Source organism: Pterocles gutturalis, unplaced genomic scaffold (genome assembly GCF_000699245.1).
Source record: "Pterocles gutturalis isolate BGI_N339 unplaced genomic scaffold, ASM69924v1 scaffold5, whole genome shotgun sequence".
NCBI lineage: Eukaryota > Metazoa > Chordata > Aves > Pterocliformes > Pteroclidae > Pterocles > Pterocles gutturalis.
Window position 1 is genome coordinate 40,050 of NW_010140525.1, and position 22,424 is coordinate 62,473.

General features: G+C 41.5%; 1 protein-coding gene across 1 annotated transcript in view; it reads left to right on the forward strand.

The window, feature by feature from the left end:
• IQGAP1 (IQ motif containing GTPase activating protein 1) overlaps window positions 1-19,834 on the forward strand; it is a 58,930-nt gene extending 39,096 nt beyond the window's left edge. The window contains exons 18-37 of the mRNA XM_010083705.1: window positions 224-394; window positions 1,496-1,579; window positions 1,678-1,749; window positions 1,841-1,910; window positions 2,349-2,557; window positions 3,562-3,717; window positions 3,866-4,029; window positions 5,159-5,383; window positions 6,651-6,791; window positions 6,885-6,969; window positions 9,133-9,365; window positions 10,170-10,302; window positions 10,669-10,771; window positions 12,045-12,180; window positions 13,992-14,079; window positions 14,512-14,724; window positions 15,805-15,971; window positions 16,855-16,977; window positions 17,870-17,978; window positions 19,721-19,834. Coding sequence (XP_010082007.1) covers window positions 224-394; window positions 1,496-1,579; window positions 1,678-1,749; window positions 1,841-1,910; window positions 2,349-2,557; window positions 3,562-3,717; window positions 3,866-4,029; window positions 5,159-5,383; window positions 6,651-6,791; window positions 6,885-6,969; window positions 9,133-9,365; window positions 10,170-10,302; window positions 10,669-10,771; window positions 12,045-12,180; window positions 13,992-14,079; window positions 14,512-14,724; window positions 15,805-15,971; window positions 16,855-16,977; window positions 17,870-17,978; window positions 19,721-19,834 — 2,796 coding nt within the window. The remainder of the gene's footprint in view (window positions 1-223; window positions 395-1,495; window positions 1,580-1,677; window positions 1,750-1,840; window positions 1,911-2,348; window positions 2,558-3,561; window positions 3,718-3,865; window positions 4,030-5,158; window positions 5,384-6,650; window positions 6,792-6,884; window positions 6,970-9,132; window positions 9,366-10,169; window positions 10,303-10,668; window positions 10,772-12,044; window positions 12,181-13,991; window positions 14,080-14,511; window positions 14,725-15,804; window positions 15,972-16,854; window positions 16,978-17,869; window positions 17,979-19,720) is intronic.
• Window positions 19,835-22,424: the final 2,590 nt, after the last annotated feature.

The window sequence follows — 22,424 nt, forward strand, 5'->3', positions numbered from 1 at the left end:
AACAATTCATTTATTTCACTGGGCATCATCAGATTGTGTCAAAACTCCTTGTTCCATTCCAGGAAATGGAACAGTAAAAGGGTACAGGACCGTGGTGTCGCTGTTTATTGAAAGGCAGCTTGGAAGTTTATTGTAAGCACAATGTGGAGAGCTGATAACATCCTGTTTCTTGTATCTCCATTCTCTTTTTCTGGCTCTTTTTCTAACCATAACACTAATCCAGAGCACCATATCTGGAGTCACTGCGGCATACAACCGAGAGCAGTTGTGGCTGGCCAATGAGAACCTGATTACGAAGCTTCAGGCTTGCTGCCGAGGATATCTTGTTCGCCAGGAATTCAACTCAAGAATGAATTTTTTGAAGAAACAAGTCCCAGCAATCACCTGCATTCAGGTAACGGTATCCTTTAATTATGTTTGAAACTTGTATTCTGCTATTGTTTTCTATACGCAAGGTTATTGACAGTTTTTGTTCAAGTCAAAAGCACACAATTGTCTTCATCTCATTTTGCAAATTATCTAAAGGCATTTCCTTCTCCCAAGGGGTTTTGGTATGTTATTTACTTTTCCATGTCATATATAATCAATAAAATCTTCTCAGGCACAATTGGAGAGAGAAAAACTTACTTGGGGAAGCTTTACCTACTGTTTTATTGTCGGATTCGGTGTTTTGTGAATAGGGCAACATGAAGTGTGTCAGATGTCTTTATGGTGATAATACCGTGTGATGAATTACTATTGTGATTCCTCCTTAATTGAAGAGAAACAACGTGGTTTTCAGTATTTCTGGGTAAGACGATTCTTCTCTTCAAATTTGTCCAGAGATTTGGAGGATTGAGGACCTGAAAGGGACGGTGGGATAATTCAGCATGAGGTTGTGCGCACTTACAAGAGAACAGTAAAAAAAATCTTTCTCTGGTGTTGTAACTGAAATGTGTGCAAATGGAATAGATGCTTTGCACCCTGTTACCACTTTATTATTTGAGCAGTGTTTGTGTGTTTGTTTCTACCTAAGTAGTATGCGCTCTGCGTGTATTAATTGAAAAAAACCAAACCCCCCCAAAAAAGCAGTCCCAGTTCATTAAAATAACCATCTCTCCCTTTAAGTGTGGTCCAACACCTTGCCTAACTTCTGTTCGAAGTACCAGTAGCGCTAAGTCTGCTCTGAAGGCTTATAGTGTCACATCACTTTTCTCACCAGCAGCAGCATCTAACGCGTGATCCTCCTGTAGAGGAGATTCTGTCAACTTGCCTATTCAGCTCTACCCCTGATCTCATAACCGTGCTTCAGAGGCTCTTCATAGTGTATTTCAAGTCTCTCATGATTACAGCTGGTGAAATAGTTAAAGCTTCACACTGTGATGAGCATGTCTCCCTAACGTTTTACTTAGCCAAAAAGGAAGTCAGAAGCTAAGGAGCAGAAAGAAGCTCAGCTTTGTAATGACTTCTCTTTAATCAGAAAAGTCAAGTCAGTGTGCCTGTTTTCTGTTTTCAGTCCCAGTGGCGTGGCTACAAGCAGAGGAAGGCATATCAAAACCGTTTGGATTACCTGCGAGCACAAAAGGACCAAGTAGTGAAGGTAGTGAAGGCTCCCTGATGACGTTTGTGGTAAACCTTGTGAGTAGTGAACTTTGTAGGAAGGATTTTTATCTGAGTATTTTGGTTACCCTTCTATAGATTCAGTCAATGATCAGGATGTATCAAGCCAGAAGACGTTACAGAGGTCGGCTGCAGTATTTCAGAAACCACGTAAGAGGCTACCTTGTTAAGTGAATTCAGTACCTGACTTTTGTATTCTTTCCAGAATGAGGTCAAGTGCCTTTTTTTTTTTTAATCCTAGATAAATGATGTTATAAAAATTCAAGCCTTTATCCGAGCAAACAAGGCACGAGAAGACTACAAAACCCTCAGTAAGTATTGCCAAGAGGATAAAACTAATGTGCCTTAAATCTCTGTTTGCAAGGGATGTTGCGAGCGTGGTCTGTAACATCAGGACAGTTTTGAAGAGTGATTGGGGGGAAGTTGGTAGGGTAGTGCAGAGAGTAGGTAGTTCTTGAGGCTGAAGGAAGACTTGATTCCAGCTGTTGCTTTTGCTGATGAAGAATAGAACTGTAGCTTTGCAGTTAACTTCGTCAGTGTGAACTACCCTGCGCTAATACTGACTTCGTTCTTTACTGTTTGCTTCTCTTTGTGATTTACTCAAACCGAGAAATTCAAAATGTCAGAAGCTGTTCAGACACGGCGATGCTGATTTTGTTCTGGCTGCTCTCATTGTGCTGTTTAAACATAGATAAGGCATATATTTACTTCCGTTTCCCATCCCCTGATGTTTTCTTGCCTATTTTTAGTTAATGCTGAGAACCCACCTATGGCTGTGGTTCGGAAATTTGTCCACTTGCTCGATCAGAGTGACCAAGATTTTCAGGAGGAGCTTGAGCTAATGAAACTGCGTGAGGAAGTTGTAACCTTGATCCGATCCAATCAGCAACTGGAAAATGACCTCAATCTCATGGACATCAAAATTGGGCTGCTAGTGAAAAACAAAATTACGTTGCAGGTAGGAAATGTGCTGAAAGGAGATCGACTACAGATGGAACTGAGCCTAGCGGCGGTTAGCATGGAGAGCTCCTGGCCTTGGATGTCAGTTGCTCAGACCCAGAGGAAAACGTTGCCCCAAACTTGCAGATTTTACTCCCAGTGTGTTCGTACTCCATTCCACTAATTTAGTATGTATCTCTAGAAAGAAAACCGCAGGAGGAGAACAACCAAGACCTGAAGCTAAAACAGACAAACACCAGACTGTCTTGATGTAACAAATGCAACAGATTGTGTTTGGAGGCTTTGAGAACTCTTATGTTGCTCCTTTGTGGTTAAACAAGTGACACGGCACAAGCTTGAAGCGAGGGGGTTGATTTCAGAGCCATGAGACATGCTCGTGCCACTTGGTGTTTGTTGGTTAAAAGAGGCCCCCTTGATCACTGGGCTGACATGATTAATTTTGCAAAAAAAGTCTCTTGCTGATACAGCATTGCCTTTTCTTCAAACTGGAGTTCTGGTCAGCTTTTCATTTGGTTCTGGATGGCATGACAGTAGGCTGTCCTCCCAGTCAAAAAATCTCAGTTGGTGTAGTGAAATTAACCTTGAAAGGAGGCTGCAGTTTTCGGGCTGGTGCCTGCAGTGAAAAGTGCCATTGCTGTCAGAGTACGGAGAGGTAGTGAGCTAGCTGAATATGAAACAGGATTTTTAGGTTTTAAGCCAAACTTGAAAACTTTTTCAAGCATCTTCAGGTTGCTACCAGCTCTGATAGTAATTGCTGCCAAGACTGACTAACCCTTCTAGGGTTTCAGACAAATTCAGGAACTCGGGGACAAAACAGAACCTGTACTTCCAGACAGAGGAATTGCTGCCATAGTAAATAATGCTCCACTTCAGTAGCCTCAGGTGTACCTTGACCCTGCCTTTCTGTGTACTAAAGAAGTGGGCTCTCATATACAACTGTTTTCCCATACTGCCTGTTGTAAAATATTTAGAGTGGAATCTGGCCCTATTCTTTCTTTCCAGGATGTTGTTTCTCATAGCAAAAAACTCACCAAGAAGAACAAGGAACAGCTCTCTGACATGATGATGCTGAACAAACAAAGGGGAGGTCTGAAAGCTTTGAGCAAAGAGAAGAGAAAAAAGCTGGAAGCCTATCAGCATCTGTTCTACTTACTTCAGGTAAGCAGCTTCTCATGCTGCTCGGTAACCTCTTCTTGTAGAGGCTTATGTAAGTCTTTGCTCTTATGCACTGTAGTTTTGAGCCACCATAGTTCTTAGTGACATCGGCCTGTGTGGAAATGCACACTGATTTTTCTTGTTATTGTAGACTAACCCAACCTACTTGGCCAAGCTGATTTTTCAGATGCCTCAAAACAAATCCACAAAGTTCATGGATTCTGTCATCTTCACGCTGTATAACTACGCGTCCAATCAAAGAGAAGAATACCTGTTGTTGCGACTTTTCCAAACGGCATTGCAGGAGGAGATCAAGTACGTGGTATCATACAGCACATTCGCGCTGTTTTGGCAATTTCTTGATTCAAGAGTTTTCACGTTATGTCTCATGCTAATATGCAGATAATGCTAAACTGTCCCTTCATTGTCCTCTTCTCATTTCATATCTGTTCTTAATGTGGTCTGTAAAGGAAGAGTCGAGTATGTCTGTTGAGGAGGAGGGCTTTTTGCTTGAGTCAAGATTTCAGTGCTCAACACGGCAGCTACTATTAATCGGATGCAAAGTCATCCTAAAATTCAGTCTAATCTCAATTCTCCAGTGTCTGGTTATAAACACCTCCAACAAACTGCAAACTCAGGCTTAACACTAAGGTCTCTGAATTTCCAAAAGCTGATGAGGAGGCCGAAACAGAGAGGCTTTATTGTTTGGCATTTCTGTTTACTGTCGGTGTTGGGGGCTCTGGCTGTCCTCAGGCACGCTTTTTTTGGTAGGTTGGGCCATAGGACCTCAGTTCTTTACAATGCAGAGCTGCACAGCTTGCTGTGAGAAAGAATGCGCAATAAAATTTTTGACGAGCTACTCTTCAAGCGTTCTTTGGAATGCTTTTTAAGCATGAAGATGGTGTATGCCCTGAAACAACCAACAACTTCTAAAAGAGATTTTTTTCTCCTTAAATTCATGCTTGGAATAGGAGTCCAGGGAAATGCAGATGCTTCGCGCTCTGCCTCTGTATTTTGCATAACAGTATACTATGGGTGGCTTTTGTTGTCAAATACTTGTTCTCTTATTTTAAATACTGGAAGAAACTTGCTGTTCTTTTTCTTCTCTACATAAAACATGCTCTCTTCCTTTTGTATTTTTGAACTGTGCTCTCGAATAGAGTGTACAGTTGGATTTGCGTTGTCATTGAGATGACTACTGGCAAGTTGCATTGGAATTCCCAAACAGAGGTCATAAGTTTCTTGCCTCATCTGTCTTGAGAAGTGTTCAGGATTGTTCTTACACATTGTTTTAGTTTATTGCTATATCAAGATTTTAGCACAAATCCATCATCTGTTTTGTGAAGGTGATGCTCTATAACAGTTTGTTTTATGACAAAAAATGTATCTAAAGGTGACAGAATTATGCATACCTCATATTTCATATAGATTCTTTCTTCTTCAGATCAAAAGTAGACCAAACACATGAAATTGTGACTGGGAATCCTACTGTTATTAAAATGGTGGTCAGTTTCAACCGTGGTGCCCGCGGTCAGAACGCCCTGAGGCAGATCCTGGCACCAGTTGTGAAGGAGATCATCGATGACAAATCACTCAATATCAAAACTGACCCGGTGGATATTTACAAGTCTTGGGTTAACCAGATGGAGTCTCAGACTGGCGAGGCCAGGTATGGGAACTGTCACTACTGCGTTTTTCTAAACATTGCTTGGCTGCTTTGCACTGTTCGGTTAATCGTTCCAAACCATCCTTGGCTTCACTGCGTGCATCTGCCCAGCTGATACCAGCTTCTCCATCTGCTTGAGATGGCTTTCATTGTAGAGTTCTAAAGATTGTGTTCTGGCGATGGTACTGAGGGTGTTGAGAGGGAATCTCAAAAGGAGATGGAAGGAGAAATGCTCTTTGGTGTTTGCCTATGTACTTGGTAATTAGCTGTGAGTTGCCCTCTAACCTAAAAGAACTGATGGTAAGAAAAAAGTAGTTGGGAGCTGGTTCCTTGTCCGTCTCTGTTCATGTTCTGCATAGCCTGTGCAAACTTAGGTGCTATTTACAAGCCAGAAAAAGGAGAAACACGACATTGCGGTTCTAGTCCTACCATCTTTCTAATTAATATCAGTAACAGATGACAATTGGATTGTGCTAGATTGTTTTGTGCTATTCTAGTTTGTTTTTCTTCCAGTCCATGTGATTTGCTAGAACTTGAGGTTTCTGTTGTGTTCTATTGTGTTTTTTTTTTTCCTAAGCATACTTAAAAAAAAACCACCAACAAACAAACCCCAAATCAAATCAGCCCCATACAGATGAGTGAATTTCCGCATTCAGAGCAATCTGCAGTCATATTATCTTGCTGTATGCCTGGTTTGAAATTCTGGACGTGTTAAAAATGCAGGCAAAGATGTGGTTCAGGTCCTTCTCTTTCTGTGAGGTTTAGGAGATGCTTTTACAAATTATCTGCTTCATCTGTCTGTCTTCACTGGAATACTATGCAGTAATTTCAGCTGATGGAGAAAATATAACTGCTTATTTGGCTGACAACCTGTTATAACAATTCCATGGATACTGTTCTAGCTTGTGGCTTGTGTCCAAGCTTTTATCGTCTTCATGTTCAGATGTGTAGCTTGCTTTTTCACCAATTTATTTGCAGGCTGAAGTACCACTACATGTCAGAGATGACACTTTTTTGCCTAGTGCGCGTACTGTAAGAGACGGTTTTGAGTTACCCGCGCCTTTTCTCACAGTGGCCATCTCAAGGGAGAGTAGAGGAAGTAAAAGCATGAAGTCCTCAGCTCTTCCAGTGCATAAAAGGTTAACTGAAGGCAATGCGCAGCTCTTGGCAGCCAAGTGAATATAAGCTTGTTTCCGTGTCAAGCTAGAAATTCTTGAAATGTTCTAGCCTGAGGAATACTCACCTTCACATGTTTGGCTCTTTCAAATAGCAAACTGCCGTACGATGTTACACCTGAACAAGCTCTGAATCATGAAGAGGTGAGGACACGCCTGGATGCCTCAATCAGAAACATGAGGACAGTGACAGACAAGTTCCTGTCTGCCATAGTTAGTTCAGTGGACAAAATCCCGTGAGTGTGGTGCACCACAGTATTATCCCTGAGAAGCTGTTGGTGGGTTCGTGCTTTGCAGCAGCCTTATTTGCCCTTTTCTTTCTCTTGAAGTTACGGGATGCGTTTCATTGCCAAGGTACTAAAAGACTCCCTGCATGAGAAGTTTCCTGATGCTGGTGAGGATGAGCTGCTGAAGGTGAGGATCTGAACACCTTTGTGGATACTTGTCAGCCAAATGGGCTGTGGCAGGCGCATCTCACTCGTCCTTGTTGGGTGTATGTGTGCAGAGGGGTGCATGTGGACCTATACAAAGCTTGCTTATCCACTTCCGCGGATGGAAAATGTTTCACATTGGGTTTTTGACTGTTGATTTCATATACGTCACCGGAGATGTGATACACTGTTCAGGAGGTATCCTGTTTCTTCTGCTTTGCTTTTAGTATCTTGGGCATTTGGTCCTTCAGGTTTCTTTGCTTGGGGTATTCTTGCTCCTAGAAAGTAAACCTTGGTGTTACTGGTGTAATTGGAGCCAGATGCTCCTTTCTTAAAGAGACAATGTCAAGTTAAAAAGTCTGTATGCAGAATTCTGATATTCCTAATTGCCCTGTTCTACTCCAGGATATTTTGACAGCAGCATGTAGAGAGTCACTTTCCATGATGTCTAGTCAGTTTGGTATTTTGCATTTCAGGAGATCTGGAGAACTAAAAGGATCCTAAAAGTAAACACTCTCCTCTGAGTATAGCTTTGGGGTTTTCATTGAAATTTCTTGGGTTTTACGGCTTTTGGTAATTGTGAAGGCCGTTATGTCCATGAATGCTTTGCTTGTTAATAAAATCTGGATCTTAGAATACTTGACAACGTCTCTTTAAACTTCTCTGCCTCTGCTTCATTGCAAAATAATTACCAATCTGAATGCTGTTTTCTTCTCTCTTCTAGTTCTGTGCTTTCCCATTCTGAGACATCGGTTCTTTCTGTGCAGGTGAATTAATTTCTTCCATCTGTTCAATTTAGGCGGAAAACAGCTGTTTTCATTAACCCTCGTGGAAACAATGTAACTGTCCACATGGAAGTCAAAACTGCAGTTGCGTGCAATTACTACTTGTAGATTTTAAATTTTTTTGGCAACTAAAGCTACCCATATAAATATACTGTTCTTCTCCCCCTGCAAGTTTGAATAGTTATTAATGGTAATTAGTTTCTTTCACAGATGTGTTTTCTTATTACTGGTAGTAAACAGCTTTGGCTGTTGTCATCCCACTACATCATCTGTGAGAGTCCAGCAGGGGCTTGCATGAAACAGTTGTCAAAAACGTGACCTCACTGAAAGCGGTTAATAATTTCTGGGGCCGCTCAGCAGCGGACAGATTTTTCTCTCTGTTTGCAGCCAAGATTCAGTGACCTGGCCCTCTGCAAATTTCTGTGAACCACCAGAAAATACTAGAGCACACTACAGCTTTATATCGGTGTGTTGGGTTGATTCCTTTCATTGCTGGAATTATTTTTGGCAAAATATCCAATACAGGTTAGAAGTATATTTGTGAGCATATGGATAATGTGACATCTTTATTTTTGGTTCCTGGAAGTTTACTGCTGCTCACATTTGACTAGGTAAATTGGATTTTGAAGTGTCGAATGCTGTTTGTCTTCTGTACTTCTGATTTTCTTACCTCTGGATTAAATAGTTTCTCAGTTACTCTTGCTAACTTTTAACTGGGAGTCTGTGCCTGAAAATGTTGCTGGCTTATCAAAGAACTGAAAGAGAAAAGGGCTTTGGAGAGAAGGAGAAGGAATGGAAAGTAGTTTCCTCAGTTTAGCTCCTTGGTGTGCCGTGCTTCCTCGCTGTTTTTGCTTTGTCAGAGATGGCGGCTGATACTGCACCCTTCCCTAAGAGTTAGCTCTTGTTCCACAGTGGATCCGCATGATCGTTCTGCCCTCTGTTAGACTAACTCAGTTATGTCTCATTCTCCTGATAGATTTTCTCATGATCACACGAGTAGTCCATTGGTAATTTGTAATATCTCTGCTCCATATTTTTTTATAAGTTAAAGTTTTAAATCTTTAAGTGTAGGAATATCTGCTGCTGTATTGTCCTATGACTGTTACCGCTCAGTCTTCCCTCTTTGTGTTGACTGTCCTATTGCATCTTAATGATTTTTTTTTTTTTTTTTTTTTACGCTGTAGGTTCTTTGGGATAGCATGTGCTTATATACAGCACAGCAGAACCTTTGTCTTGGAAGGAGCCTCTGGCTTACGTGACAAAAATTTATCAAAGCACAGTCAGAATAGTTTCAATAAAATTCAGTTGGGTCCTATACTATTGTTTCTTGATGCATTTCTTCTCTGCTCAACTTTTCCCAGATTGTTGGCAACTTACTCTATTATCGCTACATGAATCCAGCCATTGTCGCACCAGATGCGTTTGACATCATTGATCTTTCAGCTGGAGGACAGCTGACCACAGATCAACGCAGAAACCTCGGTTCCATCGCAAAGATGTTGCAACATGCTGCATCCAACAAGATGTTCATGGGAGACAATGCACACCTAAGCATCATTAACGAATACCTATCGCAGTCATACCAGAAATTCAGGTAGAAGACCTTAGCTAATTAAGTTGGGGAGTTTGGCAGAGGGTAACATTGCCAGTAAAAAGGGATAATAATAAATTTCAAATATGATACATTCTGTCAAACATGTGGTCTGTTGAAAATAGGAGATTGCACTCTAGACTGCCATAAGCATCAGTGACAACGGCAGTTAAAATGTGTACGTGGAATTTATGAACGATATATTGTATGTTAATGAGATTGTGAGGTCAAGTATTTTGATTTAGGAGATTTCCAGAAAAAAAGGGTTTCCAGGAAAAAGGTTGCTTTTGCACATGTTATTGTGATACTTTGGATGTGCACAACTAGAATGGGCGTACGTTCTTCTGTCTCACATGAGCTGTGGCTCCCCGTGAAAGCCCAGTGGTGCTCAGGAGTAACACAGGTTGGCATTTAGCTGTTCATGTAGTTGAAGTAAGCTTTTGTTCGAGGATCATCATCTTGTACCTCTTGAGCTTCGGAAGAAAGAAAACCAGAGATGGCTGGGAACAAGGGGTGCTGCTGCAGTGGAGGCGGGAGGATGTGTGAACAAGGTCACCAGAGCCATAGGCAAGTCCTGTGAATGCTGAAAATGAGCCAATGTCAGCATGGTCAATATCAAAAATTGAATTTACGTGTTACTTCTGATGTGTTAAACTAAATCGGGCAAACGGTGGTATGCTGTAATGTACCATAGTAAAGAAGAGAGAGACTACGCCTGGGACTGTCCTGGGGAGTTAATGCTCTTGATACATCACGTGGCTCTCGGAGTCATACTGATTCTTCTTTTCTCCCCCTTTTTTTCTCAAGACGTTTTTTTCAGGCTGCCTGTGAGGTTCCTGAATTGCAGGATAAATTTAATATTGATGAATATTCTGATTTGGTGACTCTCACTAAACCAGTTATTTATATTTCTATTGGTGAAATCATCAATACACACACTGTAAGTATCCATCGGTCACAGTTGCTCCTTATAAGCAGTGCTTACAAAGAAAATAATGCTTGTGGCTGAAACGCCAACTTACCAAATACAAGGCTGAAAGCTGTCTTTTAATTATAGCGTGCAAGAGCTTGTTGGTTTGTAGAATTAAGCAATTTTCTCTCTTAAGTTTCTTTTGGCTTCTCTAAATTTCTTTTGAAAGTATTCGAGTATGTGATAATGGCACAGCTTTGAATGTTGATATTGCTGCTTTGGAGTTCAGTGAATTAAGCTCTTTTTTCTAAAATATACCAGCTCAAAATAATGTAATTTTACTATCTGGAAGAGGATGTACAATTAATATTGTAAATGTTCTTTCTGTTCATCTAGTTGCTCTTAGACCATCAAGATGCAATTGCTCCTGAGCACAGTGATCCAATTCATGAGCTTCTGGATGATCTCGGAGAGGTTCCTACCATTGAGTCCTTAATAGGTGGTCTGGTTTATTGTACTTAAGAAATATGTGATATGATCTTAAATGATTTGAAGGGCAGTAAAGAAACGGTCTAAGGAGTCATCACAGGTCCTTTGGGAGGATGTGCTCTAAAAGGGAGCAGCGGATTTGGTCCAGTGTATTCTGACTGCAGAATTTATTATGCTGAAAGAAACGTGTTCTTTCTCTTCTCCCTCCCACCCCCCTCACCTCACCCCGCTCCAGAATTTTCTAGAAGGGAGGCAGATTTTTTGGCACGCGGGAGGGTGTGTGCGTGCGTGCGTGTGTGTCTCTCTCTGTGTCTCTGTGTGCGTGCGTGCGTGTGTAAACCTGAGCCACGGTTCACTGCTTCAGAAGCCTCTCTCCTTCCTTGGTTTCTGTGTTTCTGTGCTGCAGCTATTTGAAGTCTAGTGTGCAGGGGTGGAGGTGGGGGGGGGGCGGGGAAACAGACAGTTTTAAAAAAACAGACAGTTTTTGGAGAGGATGCTTGGACAGCAGAATGCTTATCTTGTAGTCACTTGGTGAGAAAGTTTGGAGCCTTTTAAATGAATGATTGCTAGCACATTTTCTTCCGAGCACTGTCAAAGGACAGAACATAAGAGGTGTTGTCTGAGCGAACCTAGACCTGGATTTTAACTAGAGTTTACCCTCCTGCCCCATTTAATTTCTCCTGTGCGCATTGTATCGATGTCATTAGTATGTCAGAGTTTAATCTTTCTGCAGCCCGTTAAAAAAGGGGGGTGGGAGGGGAAGCATCGTAACAACTGTTCTGATGAAAGTTCAGACACAATTAGTGTAAGCAAATTTCCTTTTGACAGGATAGCTGACTTTGTTTAATAGGAGATTACAAGCTCGCTTGACAACAAGGGCTTTGCTCTTCACTTGGAAAATTCATTCTAATGAGGACACGGACAGAGAGGCATGGTCATATTTTTATTTATAGAGTATTTTTGGCAGGTCAGCTGCTCTTCTCAGTAGAGAGTGAGATGCTGAGACGCAGTGTGGAATGCACATACATCTTTTAAGACATACAAACTAGTGATATTGCGGTGCCTTTCTGGCCGGTGCATTCTCTCAGTTTTGTGAAGAAAAAGTCTACCGTTCCAATGTGATGTTTTTAAAAGCTGGTTTTTGGCTTTTGAAGTGTCCTTTTGACAGTATAGGAAATGCTGTAGTTTTTCTGTGGCCTGTTATGTGGGGAAAAAATACAGTGTTCTAGCAGTCAAGAACGTAAATGATATGATTTAATCTATGAACTCTTTCTGCTTGGCAGGGGAAGGGTCTGGCAATGTTAATGACCCCAACAGGGAAATGCTAGCAAAGACTGAGGTTTCTCTCACACTTACTAATAAATTTGATGTTCCTGGTGATGAGAATGCAGAGATGGATGCAAGGACAATTCTGTTGAAGTAAGTGAGGGGTAACTACCTGGTATGTTTCTCAAGAGAACGAGGAGCCCGAATTTTCACAGTGAATCTGCATGTGAAAATAGGAGAATCAAAGTGTAATTTAAACAAAGGTGGGACTGCTACTCCAAATACACCAAGCTTCTAGCCATGTCCTTTCAATGCTGCGGCTGTTAAATTTGTTCCTGTTGGTTCTTTGTCACCGTTGAATTTTTAGAAGTCTATCTTGCATGGTTCTGGAGGGGGAAAACTACCAGAAAAGAAAACTTTCTAGATGTGAGTGTGACAGCAGCTGTAAATAAAAAGTGTTCGTCACAACTGACTTTTAACTCTGAAGTCCATTAATGTAAAATTTACGTGAATTAATACTTGTGTTGCCTATACAATGCCCCGTGCAAATGTTTTCAATAGAATATGTGTGATATTTGGAAATTTTAAGGATAACTAAATGTCTAGTATATGTGAATAATGCTGTGTTGCTAAGTTTGCTAGTTCCTGCAGAATTAGCTTCTTTACGCAGCCTTTGAGCAGATTATCTCTGCATTCTGTTAGCGAAGGCGGAGATGATGGTAACTTGCGATACACTCTCTCTAGCTTTCCCCGTCTGTGGGAGATATCTCCGTAGGATACTTTTGCTGTTGCTGCTCTCCTCTTGGCTTATGATGGAGTCCCCTTCTCTCTGCACTCGCTTGTCCCCCAAACCTGACTCTTAATAGACGAAGACTAATACGCTTTTTGGGAAATAGAGGCATAATGAGCCTAACAGAAAGATAGCAATGGGCTGTCAGGTATGTCATTATTACCACGCTCTTTGTTCCGGAGGACTTAGTACTGATATTGACTCTTAGCCAGTTCTAAGCAAATCCCCGTTGCTGAGATGTACAGAGCAGCATTCAGACGCAGATTTACCTGCTCTGATGCATGCCGGCTCAGACGCTGGATAGTTTAACTGAGAATTCTTTGGGTCAGCATACACTTGGCCTAGATGGACCAGTAATCTCCCAGAAGACAATCTTGTCTCCAAAAATAACTTTAAATTAACTGGCCTCCTCAAAAGATACATTGGTATTTCCCTACCCGCCAGAAGGTGACATTGATTTCAAAAGTAAAGATTTACCCGATGTGGTGGTAGTCCTCTGAGTTGTGGGAGATGAAGAAGGTGTGCTCATGATGCCAGAAATAATTCCAGCCTGACCACAAAGTGCCAAAGGTGCTGTTTGGTTTCATCACGTGGCTCGAGGACACAACTGCCTCAGAGTGGGCACTGGCTGCAATTAAATCTCAGCCAAGATCAAGGAACAACCCTCTCTATCGCCAGATTGGAGTCGGGGATCTGCTTTGGCTCGGTTACTGGACACATCAGGAAGTAGTCCCGTGGAGTTGTTTAATACCTGTTACAAAGCACCGAAGGGCACTTACGGATGTATAACAGGGTAGACTTTTTCTGGCTCTGCAAATTCGCTGTTGCTGCCACCTGCTTTACCTTTCGCCTTCGAATCGCAGTTTCTGTCATCCACGTGGCAGTACTGGGGCTGCCTGGGAATATACAGGGTAATGTCCTTGCTGGGGAGCAAATCCTGTGTATGACGGAGATGAACCTTTCAGGGAACCAGCTTCTGATAAACACACTGTCAAAAAAGTAAAGTGTTTCCCAGGGTTCTGGTCTGGTCTAGCCTATGACTGCCTCAGTGTGCATCCAGCGATAATCTGACTTTAGGTAAATCGGTAATGTTGGTATTATTGCAGAATACAACAGTATTGAGGCTCTTTCAGTTTAAAGTTTTTTTATCCTATTGTCCTTGACTTCTTTGCAGCACGAAGCGTTTAATTGTTGATGTAATCCGCTTCCAACCAGGGGAGACGCTGACTGAAATCTTGGAAACTCCAGCTACATCAGAGCAAGTATGAAGTTGTTTACCTGCATTCTTTTTAGACTAGGAAATTGTCATCTGTCTAGATCTACATGGTTATACTTGGGAACCTGCATTTGTGTATTGCAGTGAAGCTGTCTCCACTGATGTTGGAACAGTGTGTAACAATAATACAGAGGGAATGTAATAAATAAAATAAATGGTACATGTGAATCTTACTCCTCTGGTAGCTGCGAGAAACGATTTATCTAGAAGACAGTTTTAAACGGCAGGCAGGCTTCTGCTGGCTCCCATATGTGGAATGCATTCATCAAAAGCAGATTTGTTGGAGTCAGTATGGGAATGACCAAGCAAAACTATTTATCCTTTGTTACGCCGGAGGTCAGACAATCGGTTTCTCGTTCTTTGTCACCTTAAGACTGATCTGCTTATGAACTTGTAATTTTTTGTTTTCTTTTTCTAGGAAGCGGAGCATCAAAGAGCTATGCAGAAACGGGCCATTCGTGATGCTAAAACTCCTGATAAGATGAAAAAATCTGTGTCTGTAAAGGAAGACGGCAACTTAAATCTTCAAGAAAAAAAAGATAAAATCAAGACAGGCCTGAAGAAGTTGACAGAACTGGGGACAGTGAATGCGAAAAATAAATACCAGGAACTAATCAATGACATCGCAAAGGTATGCCAGTCAGTGGTTTCCTAGCAGTTGTAGTGGAATTTTCCCACTGTTTGCAGCATTGTGAAACTGGCATGAGTTTTCAGGAGGAGTAAGTTTTGTAGTAGCTAATTTACAAACATGAAGCCTACCTTTTGGTGCAGTGTTTACACCTCTTGGCATTTGGGACATTGTTTATTTTTATAGGATGTTTGTGTTTTCTCAAATGACATTGCTAACTGAATCTTAGACACTTTAAGGAAAAGCGTTATATCTTGGCGGGGAAGTCCTGATGTGTGATCTCTTTTTCTGCTCCTTTTCACTAACTTAAGTAGTGCCGCTACAAGCTTAATCACAAGAGGATGTTTTGCCCATAACCTAAAGACATCCTAACAGTTACTTTTATTTAAATGTGCCCCTTCAAGAATACCTAAACTATAAAAGGGGGGACCTGAGACAAACTTGATCTAATACTGTTGTACATTGCTACAGTGACAATGTATTTTATATCACATGTTTACCAAAAAACTATTTGAGAAATTTTATGTATGTAAAGTGAATAAATAATCGCCTTCAGGGATCCAATTAGAATTAATCGTACGGTTATTAATATGTGTGAAAAATGAAAACAGAAGCCAACTTGAACATGTGATATTTTTTGTTCAGGTATTAAGGTAATGTACGCGTACAAATGGCCAGCTAACAAAGAAAGATAAGGAAGGCTGTGCACTACTATGGTTAATAGTGCTTGATTTGTAAGATACCGTTCCTACCTAGCGGTGGCAAAAATTGCTGCCTTCCTTTGGATCACCTACTGTTGGTGCCCAGTCGAGTCATTGCAACTAGGACAGCGTTGCAGGTGGAGAAGGCAACAAAAGGTTCAAATGAACTGCTGTGTACAGCTGGTTAGTTTCAAAAACAGTCAACACAGAGAAGTGGTGAGGATTAAACTAGGTCGAGTGCAACTGAGGGTTCCAGCTTGTAGCATGAAGCAAGACTAAGCAAAATCAAACGGTGTGTTCCAAATACTCCGTGCTCTGGGCTTGAGCAGCTGGAGAGCTCAAATGACTGCTAAGTCTCTGTCTGTCTTCCTCTGCGGCACAGGATATCCGAAATCAGCGTAGATACCGTCAGAGAAGAAAGGCGGAGCTGGTGAAGCTGCAGCAGACATACAGTGCCTTGAACTCCAAAGCTACCTTTTATGGGGAGCAAGTGGATTATTACAAAAGCTACATCAAAACCTGTTTGGATAACCTGGCCAGCAAGGGCAAGTAAGTATCTTGGAACCATGCTGCGGCCCTAGAAGTGCTCCTTACAGAAAGCACGTGTAGGTTGTTGCTAAGAAGAATGATAATGCCGTCTGCTCAGAGCTCCTTGGCCAAGCTCTTCACCGCAGTGACAGTTGAAAAGCGGTGGGGAAATACAGGGAGAGGGCAGTGCCCCGAGTGGGGTCAAAAAGACATACTTGAAAGAGTTTTGGTCCCTCTGGGAGAGGGGAGCATAGAGAGTCCAGTGGGGATGAAGCAGGTTGCCCGGATAATGCACGCGAGCTCAGTCGGTCTGTTCCGTCATCCTTTCTAGGAGCAGAGAATGAAAATAACATAGTTACCTACAAGGGAAGCACTTGTCACGAGTTGTCCTCTTCTTATCCCGAATGGAGTCCTTTGTTGTAGTGCAAGGCAATTCAAATTTTCGGGGGGGGGAGGAAGGGAAGGGGAGGTGTCTTCCTCCCCGGTGAGATGTGGGAAGAGCAGCTGCCAGTGAAAACTGAGGTGAGAAAGTTGTTGAGTGATCTCAGCCTGCTCCATGTCAGTTGTCACCAGATCTTCTTTTACCTAATGGTGGATTGTATTGCTTCCTATGCAATACCGTGTGGTTATGTTTTGGGGTTTTTTGGTTGGCTTTTTTTTCCCCTTCTCCTGTAGCATGAAAGTTACTGGTAAACAGTAGAAAATCAAAGATCTGATCTGAGCTACAAGTGCTTTGCAGATAAACTCACTAGTAGAAATACATCATCCGTCAGCTGCTTTAGTCACAGCTGGTTAGCTGTACTGGCTCTCTTCCCTCATCCAAGTAAGATTAAATGTTTGCTGTCCAAAATCTCTTTACTTGTTTGATTGATCATCTTGTTTGTGTTTTTTTTTTTTTTTTCAGAGTCTCTAAGAAACCTCGGGAGATGAAAGGCAAAAACAGTAAAAAGATTTCCCTAAAATACACAGCAGCTCGACTTCATGAGAAGGGAGTGCTTTTAGAGATTGAGGACCTACAAAGTAACCAGTGAGTATCCTTTTACAACTCTTTAGAGCTAAATAACCTTCTTGGAGGAAGAGGAAAACAGGTATATTGAATTCGTGTTTCTTTCTTCAGACTAGTCTAGGTGCTGGCAGTTGAGGAACAGAAGCTCTGAGATTTGTTTGAGATCATGACAGATTGTCTTGCAGTTTGTTCTTGGAGTTTAGCATTGCTGGTAGACTTTGCTATTAAAGCTGAAGAAGCTGTTTTGGTGATCTAGGCTGGCATCCCTAGGGCTGAGAAACCTTGCATGGTGATCACTTTTCAGTTATATTTTTTTTATGGTTGAAGCGAAGCAGGTCTTTGTTTGAAAAGTGTAATGGGATTTTAACATTACAGCCTGTTCCCCCCACCCCCTGCCCTGTCACCCCACAGTCATGGAAGGGTACCTCTTTGGGTGAATTGCTACTACGGTTAATAGCTCTCACAGTTGAAAAATCAACTTAAAGCTAGCTTGAGCTTGTCCAGTTCCAGTTTGGTAGCATTGACAAGTTGATATATTTTCTGTGGAATATAGAGAAGCTGCCTTTTAGTAGAAATTTTTTTCAGCCCTGAATCATATTTTGTACTTTGTGCACTAAATGATGAGGCATGGATGTGCAGTGCTGAAGTAGGCTGTTTAAACTGCATGGGCTAAATTACCGTATTTCTTACTATGCTTGTGTGGACGTAGAATCTGATAGGCTTCCATTCATTATTGTATTGAGTCTGGTTGGCTTTTACAGTCTCATTTCAAATGGGGATATAGAATGAAGAGTTAATAACAGAATTCTTAGAGATTTATTTTCAGATTTAATCTCGTATATTCTCTCGCTGTTTCAGTAGGAATTGTATGTTCACTAATGAACTGTGTTTTTTAATTTCTCAAATTTCATAGGTTTAAAAATGTTATATTTGAAATCAGTCCAACAGAAGAAGTAGGAGATTTTGAGGTGAAAGCAAAATTCATGGGGGTACAGATGGAAACCTTTATGTTACATTATCAGGTAAGAACTGTCCTATTTAACAGTGGCTTATAAGTTCTGCTTGGCAGACTCTTCATCAAAATAATTATGACATCTTTTCTGCCTGAACAGTCTGAAGAACACTCTCAAAAACAACCCGTTTGTTGCAGGCGAAACAGATGTAATGGAAATGGAGGATTCAGACTGCTTTTGTTTCTTTATTAATGAAAGCCTGATGTCAGTCTGTGTTCTTAGGTACACTTAGGTACACAACAGGAACACATGTGTTTTCAACAACTTCCTGCTACAGCAGAGAGATTTGGAATCAGTGGCAGCAGTCAGCTGGGCTTGGGTGTGGTGGCTTCAGCTGGTCATCGTGGGTTGGTGTTCTTTCTGCCACCCTACACTTACTGGTTGCTTTAGCCATACAGTTCTTGGGAGTCCTCAAACTTTATTTAGGCCAGGCTACTGGGACAGGCATACTGAATGCCCTTTTCCCAAAGGGTTCCCCATTCTTCCTCCCACGCCAGTACTGTTATGCCTGGTGTCTCTGCCCCCTTCTTCCACTTCTGTTCCTGCCCACCGCCCACCCAGCTTGGGTGTCATTAGGTTTGTTAACTGTGGATGCCCCAAGGGTCTCGAAACAGCCTGTGTGCAGGAGCACCTTGCGTGGCGATAATTCAGTGTCCCCCTGGGAGGGACAGCTGCCTCGTGTGTGCCATTTGTGTGCTCTAAGGATCCCCCTCCCATTCATTCCGGTCCTAATCCGTCAGAGCTAGTCACAAACTTCTTGGTTCGTGGGGCTGCCCAGGGTGACTCGCTTCTTAGGCAGGTGTTGCTGTACCACGATGCCTTTGTAGCACTGTTTTGCAGAAAAAGCAGGTGTTCTGAGAGGACAGCAATGAGGGAACTGCCGTTGGTCATCCAAGTATAGCATTAACAGTGGCACCAGTTCAAAAGACTTGCATTGCCATTGCCAGAATTTTTACAGAAAGCAGAAGTAGCTTTATGATTGTTTAACTCCAGCATCACCCAGGCTGGACAGCTGCAGGAGGCAGATTTGGATTTTGGAACACACACGTTTCCCTGCTGTAGCACTACCTGAACACCTTCTCCAATGCATAATGTTCAAGAGCAGGCTTGTTGAAATAAATTTATTGCTAAGATAAATCAGTGCAGGGACTCCTATTGCTCTGGCAGGTGCATTGCTGACAAGAGCAAAGCGTAACTGGGAATACTGCGTACATAAACGCCTGAGAGACTGAATCAGCATCGTGTATGTAGTCCTAACAGAGATGGCATTTCTGTCTCTGCCCTAGATTGCAGTGCTCCAAACCACCTCACTGAGACCTGTGGCAGCTAGGATTTTTAGAAAGTGAGGGTGTGTAATGTTGTAATGCTTCACAGGTAGATAGTGTAATTAGGCACGTAGGAGACCCTTTCTAAACGTTACAACAACTTTATGGCTACCGTGCAAATGAAAAGCCTGGAGATGGCCAGATATGAAATTTTGCTTTCTCAGAATGGTCTTTTATTTCTGCCCTCTTTCGTGTTTTGTTTTTTTTTTTTAATAAACACATTTAAAAAATTAAGATCTTAAATGCCTTAGAGTGACTTTATTTTTCATGCAGTGTGAGCAGATCTTTAATGAGTCCTTTTTTTTCTATCTTATGGCATGTACTTTGTGATAGATATTCCTTAAAAACCTATCATACCGCAGGGTCTTGTATACTCTCCATAAGCTCTTGAGGATTCCTTGCTCATAAAGGTATTTTCTTTGGCAGGATCTTTTGCAGCTGCAGTATGAAGGCGTTGCGGTCATGAAGTTGTTCGACAGAGCAAAAGTGAATGTCAACCTTCTGATCTTTCTTCTGAATAAGAAATTTTATGGGAAGTAACCAACCTCTGCCAACAAGCCTGTGAAAGGGGAGATGAATAGAAACGTGCACATACAACTTTTAATGACGTAGCTATATATCAGTATATGCCCATGCTGTGCTAAAATATACTAAATATATCATGAAGGAGGACTAAGAACCTCTTGTGAATTACAACCCTGATTGAGTCTGCAGGGAGTTGGTTTCTTGTTTATTTATGATCTATATCTTCAACTTTTGAAGGTCCCCTGAAAAGCAGTTTATTTAGAATGTATTTTTACATGGCGCTGGGGATTAAACTGATATTAGAGTATATTTAGGGGATCTGGATCCTTTATTTGCCTAACTGTGTGCTTCGTGAGGCTTGAAGTCTTGTTGCCTGTGAAAAGAGAAAGCCAGCACTGTACAGCGGTCAGTTTTCCTCTTCCTGAAAGCAAAAAAAAAAAAGGGTTTTAGACTGTGTTAGGACTCCAATTATTCTCTAACAGCAATGACCAAAATAAAAAATGGCCAAGGTCCAGGTTACCCATTTGTTTGCGAGCTTGCGGTGGTGGTGGCGGCAGTGGCCCATTGCTGAGACAGAACTGCTGCGGTCTGGGGCATCACTAAGCATCATAGATGGTTGCTGAACTATTTGTGATTATGTACTACAGCCACATAGAATAGCCACAGTGTCTCATTCTGTCACACTCTAATAATTTGCAGATGGCCCCTTAAATAGAGGGACCGTGGAATGTATTTACTAGTGCTTACAGATGAAAAGAAGCCTTTTGGGGAAGGGGAGGGAAACTTAAAAAATTTCTTGAGATGTTAACTTTTAATGTTGCTTGCAAAGCATTTGAAATGTAAAAATAACTTTTTTTCAGTTTAGAGCAATGTTCTCTATTTCTGTATCTAATGCAGTAAATGTTAGGCTCTACCTGCAGACTTGTCAAATGAAGAAGGCTATGTTAAATAGGTTAGCTTCTAAAAAGTTGAATTCTTCTAGGTATACTCAAGTTCCTGTTTCTTTTACTACTTTTTTTTTTTGTTTGTTTGTTTGTTTTTTCCCCACCATGGTGGTGGTGCTGGCTGTTCTGCTATGTCCAATAAAAATGCAGAGACTCTTTTAAAAAAAAAAAAATCTGACCTTTGAATTAATCGGTTGCTCCAGTTCTCCCCCCAGTTTTTTTCCTTAACTTTTCATTTTTTTTAAAAGGGACATATCTCTTAATTGCAAATTTCAAGTTATTCATAGGTCATTTGTGATGTTTATTCAGATTACCGAGTTTAATTGAACTGCTTTATCTCTGATCTACACTGAGATAGTTATTTCAGTTTAGATCTTGATCATAAAAGACGCTTTTAAGATTTGAAATAGCTACATCCCTGAGGATAACTTTTCTGCAGTCTTCTTGGAAGCAGATATTTATTTCAGCCTGCTGGTGTTGAGACTGTATTTAAACATATTTTAATGTTGGTGCATGCATGGTCCAACCCAATAACAAAAATGACTTACCAAGCCCAAGAAAGATCTTTATGGTCCAGATCATCTGAAGCAGAGATACCTCAGAATGAGATTTCCACTGTAATCTGAGAGGTCTGAAATTGGATGAAGGTCTGAAATTGGATGAAGGTCTGGCTTTGGTTTTTTGTGGTGATGCTTGTTGGTTGGTTGGTTTTGGTTGATGGGGTTTTTTTTTCCTGCCTCTGATTTTGCTATGTTGTAGAAGGCCTTAAAAATGAATTCCTTTGATTTGGGGATGATGAGAATAACGGTAGAACATTATGAAATGATTGTTAGGAAAATGGAGCTGTATTATGCAACCCATAGGGATTTACATCCCCCCCTGTAACAGCGGGATCAAAGAGTGAACTCTGGTAGGTGGTGAAGAAGAATCACTTTATTGCTCCTTTACAACTACTTTTATAGTCTTTTACTACTGTAAATACGTCATCTACACAACCTTTTATTGGCTTAAAACTAAAAACAACACACTGTTTTCTAGTGAATTAGTTCCCTTGTTTATATCTGGATCTTTCAATTGTTTACATTCCAGTCCGTTCTCCTTCCAGCCCTGTCAGGTCCTCCATCACCTCCTCTTCCATTTTGCTGACCGGCAAAGCTGCCTTCTTTCCGTCTCTTAAGGGAAAACCTTCATGTCTCAGAAGTCAAATCCTAATTCAGCATCTTCTTGTCCCCTACACCCCCCTTCTTCTTTCTTATTAATTTGAAACAAAACACGATTTTAAAATACTTTTTCAATGTCTGCCAAATAAATTTCAGCTCTCACCCAGCTGGGATTCAGGGACAAAGTAACGAGGTGTTAGAGGCCGGTGTAGTACCTGGGTGAAAGTAAGTCCTTTCTTGCCTACACTTACTGAAAAACAGGGGTTTGTCAAAAATTGGAAAAGCCCCACCAGTCAGTTATTTGAAAATAATCTTAAAAAGGGGAGAGTCAGCTCATTTTTCCTGGGCAACAGTCTGGAACTCTCTCTGGAGCTGTGTTTTAAAGGAAATCTCTATTAACAGCTCCGCTCTCAGCACTGAATTACAGGGGGCGGGGAGGTCAATCAGCCTGTGGGAAAAATGGGAAACCCCCATGCCCTCCCCCCCTCGTCACCCCGCGCT